This window comes from Pinus tabuliformis, chromosome 8 (genome assembly GCF_031772625.1).
Source record: "Pinus tabuliformis cultivar Carrire ecotype Pingquan chromosome 8, CPIR1, whole genome shotgun sequence".
NCBI lineage: Eukaryota > Viridiplantae > Streptophyta > Pinopsida > Pinales > Pinaceae > Pinus > Pinus tabuliformis.
The window spans coordinates 1,550,891,384-1,550,895,497 of NC_142294.1; the positions used below are offsets into that span (position 1 = coordinate 1,550,891,384).

The following is a 4,114-nucleotide window of genomic DNA, read 5'->3' on the forward strand; positions in this document are numbered from 1 at the left end:
TTGATTGCCCTTCTGCAACTTGGATTTATGTAAACCCAAAATAAACTATGCCAACAAGCACCAACATAATATGTAGAATGAAGACAATGAGACTCAACATTTCTGTAAGCCTCTGAAGCAGCCTATTCCGGCGGGAGATAAAGTGAAGTGAAGCCCTCTACACTTCAAGAAGTCTTTGCTCTCCCTTATCGATGCATGAAGAGGGCGGGGCGTGGTGGGATCATGGCGTAGGAACTGCCCCTGCCCTATAGATTCAATACAGCTATACAATCTTGGAAAGGAAGGCTTGGAGAGGAGAGGAAACTCCGAAAGCTTCATTTCATGATTGACAAACCAGCCCAGAAGTGGATTGCGGGGGGAGGGGTCACTCTGGTAACTGATTTTTAACTTGGAGAGCCGCAAATTTCCCCAAGTTTTCATGTGCCTAAAGATTTCTTACAAAACCACAAATTGCAAACGGCACTTGGCATTTAGCTTTTTTTAATGGCAATAGTCATCTCAGGTCGTTCTCTTGCTTCCTAAACAACTATGCATGTCTACAGCGCATGTCTACAGCACTAATTTCATCCCATACAGGCATTTACGTTCACAAATCCTGAAGAGCCATGAAAATACCTTAACAAACAAAAGTACAATTATTGCATGTATGAACACTGATAACTAGCTGGGGAAACACGGCTGCCAAAGTGATAGTTGTTGTAGTTTGAGAGGTTCAAGTTCGAGGGCCACGGATACTAAAACATCTCAATTGATTGCCCTTCTACAACTTGGATTTATGTAAACCCAAAATAAACTATGCCAACAAGCACCAACATAATATGTAGAATGAAGACAATGAGACTCAACATTTCTGTAAGCCTCTGAAGCAGCCTATTCCTGCCTTATCGATGCATGAAGAGGGCGGGCCGTGGAGAGATCAAGAAGTGCCTTGGCAGCTAAAGCAGATCCACCAGCAAATTTAGATAGAATCCTAATCAAACCCTGCAAGCCAATTGATAATATGAGACCATGCAATAATTTATAACAGAACCTTCCAATTTTTTTAACAAATAAGTCACTTATGTTGATACCGTATATGTGGATGTACTAAGAGATGACTGGCCACTTCCAGAAGTACCGACAGATATAAGTCTTGCTGCTTGTGTAACCAAGCCATGATTACAGAGTTCATCTAATTTCTCAGAATAAGAGGCAAAAGATTCTACAATCCGAGTCAAACAAATACATGCATCTTCGACCACCTGCGTAACAAATATTTATCATTGGCCAGAGGAAGAAATGTACTTGAAGGTAAACCTTCAAAGCATCAATAAAAATTGAACACAGAACACAAACAAATATAAATTTAACGCTATGCCATCTTTATAAACTCACTCCTACGTTAAATATGAAAGGAGAATATGCAAAAAATAGATTACCTTTGAGTCATGAAATTGAAGAAGATTTGTCAATATTGGCACAACATCCATTACAAATTCCGCTGCATCAGATGGAATCTTCTTGCAAATGTTTGCAGCAGTGGACAATGCTACCCTCTAGTGCATTCCAAGAGCAGACTCAAACATAAGATTAAATTTTCCTATATAAACAAAAGCTAATAAAATACAACTTTTGCGACTGTACCTGAACACCGCTGGAGAAAAATTCCAGATAAGATAGCACTGCCATTAGAGCACCAGCACGAAGGCATCATCCCTCTTACAATCCCCCTTAGCAAACCCTGAAAACAAGAAAATTTGACAATAGAAAACTCACACCACCCCACTCCCCCTCTGCCCCAAAGCCACGCACAAATAGCTCAACAAGTTGCTCAATTTCCAAAATCATCATAAGCCTATCTGTCAAACGCATTTACAGCATTCATGGAAGCAAAGACTACAATGAAAACAGGTAAAAATCTAAAATGACTTTTCAAAATACCCAAATTCAATAAGCCCAATACAAATATAAGTTGGAAATTAACCCGAATGGGCGCAGCAGCAGAAACCCACCAAACGAACATGCAGCAAAACATAATCAACGAAATGACAGAATTTAATACAGGAATTTTAACCCAGCCTGGCAAATGTGACCCTCAAGGATTTGATGAAGAACAAATAAATACCAAATGACTTTCACAGCAAGAAAATATACTTACATGTATCTCAATATTATGGCCGGATCCTCCTCCGCTTGTCCGCCCCTTCACAGATTCATAACATGCCAACAAAAGTAAGCTCTCAACTGTACCAGCTCTCAACTAAGAAACGACAATGCAACATCAAATTTCAAATTTAAATAAAAATAAGAAAATCAACCGATGTCAATAAAAATAAAAATGAAAGTCGAAACTTTTATCTACCTTGTGGGCCCTACATGACGGCCATGTGCCTAACACCTATCTCCCTAGCATAACACATGCAAGCTATACAGCAGGCCACCTAAGGTGGCATCAGGTTAACAGCTGTGATCAGGGAGATTGAAACCTGAAACCCGGGCACTGTAGCTGGGTGGAATACTACTACTCAAGTCCATCCTCTTCCTGGATTGAAGAAACCCACAAACGCATATTTGAAAAATCGATGGTTGCAGACCTAGACCTAGAGTGGAATCCTTTTCCATTGGAGGATGATTTCTTTGCCATCAGAAAGAAATGGCTCTGCGATTTCAATTCGAATGTGAAGAAGGCCATAGAGAAGGAGCCCTTCACCTTTGCCTGCACAGATCGTATAGCAATGGAGATGGAGACAACTCCTTCTCACAAAACCATTCGCAGGTTTCGACAGACCACAGGAGGACGTGGGGATTCATTCGCTGTTCAAAGAATAGTAGAGAAAGCTCAGTTCCGCAGGGATGAATTCGTGAAGGACCTGGCTGATCGAATGACAGCGATGGAGATGAGTGTGGAAAAGCTCAAGGATTTGAAGGCCAAGAAGGAAACTAAACCTGAAAAAGCAAAGCCACTGCCATGTGCATGTACTGTGAAGAAGTCCTTAAAGCAAGAATGGAAGGGGGATAATGGTGTGAAGGGCAAGATTTCATACAAATGGGAAGAATCTAAGAATAAAGTCACCGATCCCATCACAATAACAATTCCTGGAGCGCGGCAGGGGGAGTTCAAAACCATTCGAGTTGAAAAATATACTGTTATCAATGATAACAAGTCTTCAGATGCTAAGATCCGAGTCATTCCACTTGAAGAAGGCGGTGGGAGCAGCAGTAGCAGCAGCAGCCACAGCAGAAGGAGTTGTCTCCCCATGATGCTGCTGTGATCATTCAGACCTGCTTTCGGGAATATCTGGTTCGTCGTTCCCAAAACCTTCGAAAGAATTGCGCTGAAGACAGTTGAAAAATGTGAGGCAGTCTAGGTTTTGAGATTTAGAATAGATTTCGAAATTTCAATTTTCGTTTATTTCTATGAAAATAACGGCGTTTTGTAACTCATCTTTGCCCATAGGCTTATGAAAATAACGGCATTTTGTAACTCATCTTTGCCCATACGCTTATAGACGACCATAACGAACTATGGCGGTACTTATTTAAGTCAAACAGAAACTGAAATTTCTAGATGTGATTGAAGTACCTGATACCGTGAAGTAGGGAGCTTTTCAAGAGATGGGCGAACTTTCATTGTAGGCCTCGCTCAAAGTAGAAGAGCCCGTTCCCTCCATTTTCGATTCCTTCGGTTGAACCTATCGTCGAAGAAGAGGTAATTCTTTCACAGAAAGTATTTGAAGTGAGCTGTGGCACGTAGATGTTTACGTAACTATTCACCACACCCAAAGGCCTCAAGGTCTCATCTGCGTAAATGTGATCTTTATTATGCGAAGAAGAAACGAGAGACGCAGTAGATTTCACAAGGATCTGTGCAGAAGCTGTGGAGTACTGGATGGGCTTCATAGCTGTGGCCACGGACGAAGATGAACAGAACAGTTTCAATATGAACAGAACAGTTTCAATATTAGTTTGCCACTTGTATTCCATGCATAACCATGGCACCTGTTTTATTTTTTGTATATCTATGAGATCACGAATTAATGTTAACATTAAAACAACCCGTTGACGGTTAGCCAGAATGCAGCAGGCGTGTAAAACGAATTTAAGCTATGGTCGGGCCTCTTCCGCCTAGGGAAGA

General features: G+C 41.2%; 1 protein-coding gene and 1 pseudogene across 1 annotated transcript; one reads left to right on the forward strand and one right to left on the reverse strand.

Moving 5' to 3' along the window:
• Positions 1-870: 870 nt before the first annotated feature.
• On the reverse strand, positions 871-1,709 carry LOC149241844 (E3 ubiquitin-protein ligase UPL3-like). The gene is made up of 4 exons (XM_089370675.1): positions 1,624-1,709; positions 1,419-1,535; positions 1,071-1,241; positions 871-981 (listed from the first exon to the last, which is right to left on the reverse strand). The coding sequence occupies exons 1-4, from the start codon at positions 1,666-1,668 to the stop codon at positions 871-873; spliced, it is 444 nt and encodes a 147-aa protein (XP_089226801.1). The 5' UTR covers positions 1,669-1,709.
• A 771-nt stretch (positions 1,710-2,480) lies between these two features.
• LOC149241845 (uncharacterized) lies at positions 2,481-3,328 on the forward strand (annotated as a pseudogene).
• Positions 3,329-4,114: the final 786 nt, after the last annotated feature.

Excerpts from the sequence above, each read along its gene's own strand:
- LOC149241844 (XM_089370675.1), bottom strand. The coding sequence starts at position 1,668 with ATGGCAGTGCTATCTTATCTGGAATTTTTCTCCAGCGGTGTTCAG. Across the intron at positions 1,242-1,418 it reads TTCAATTTCATGACTCAAAG|GTGGTCGAAGATGCATGTAT; the intron begins GTAATCTATTTT and ends TTTGTTACGCAG. Across the intron at positions 982-1,070 it reads TTAGTACATCCACATATACG|GGTTTGATTAGGATTCTATC; the intron begins GTATCAACATAA and ends ATTGGCTTGCAG.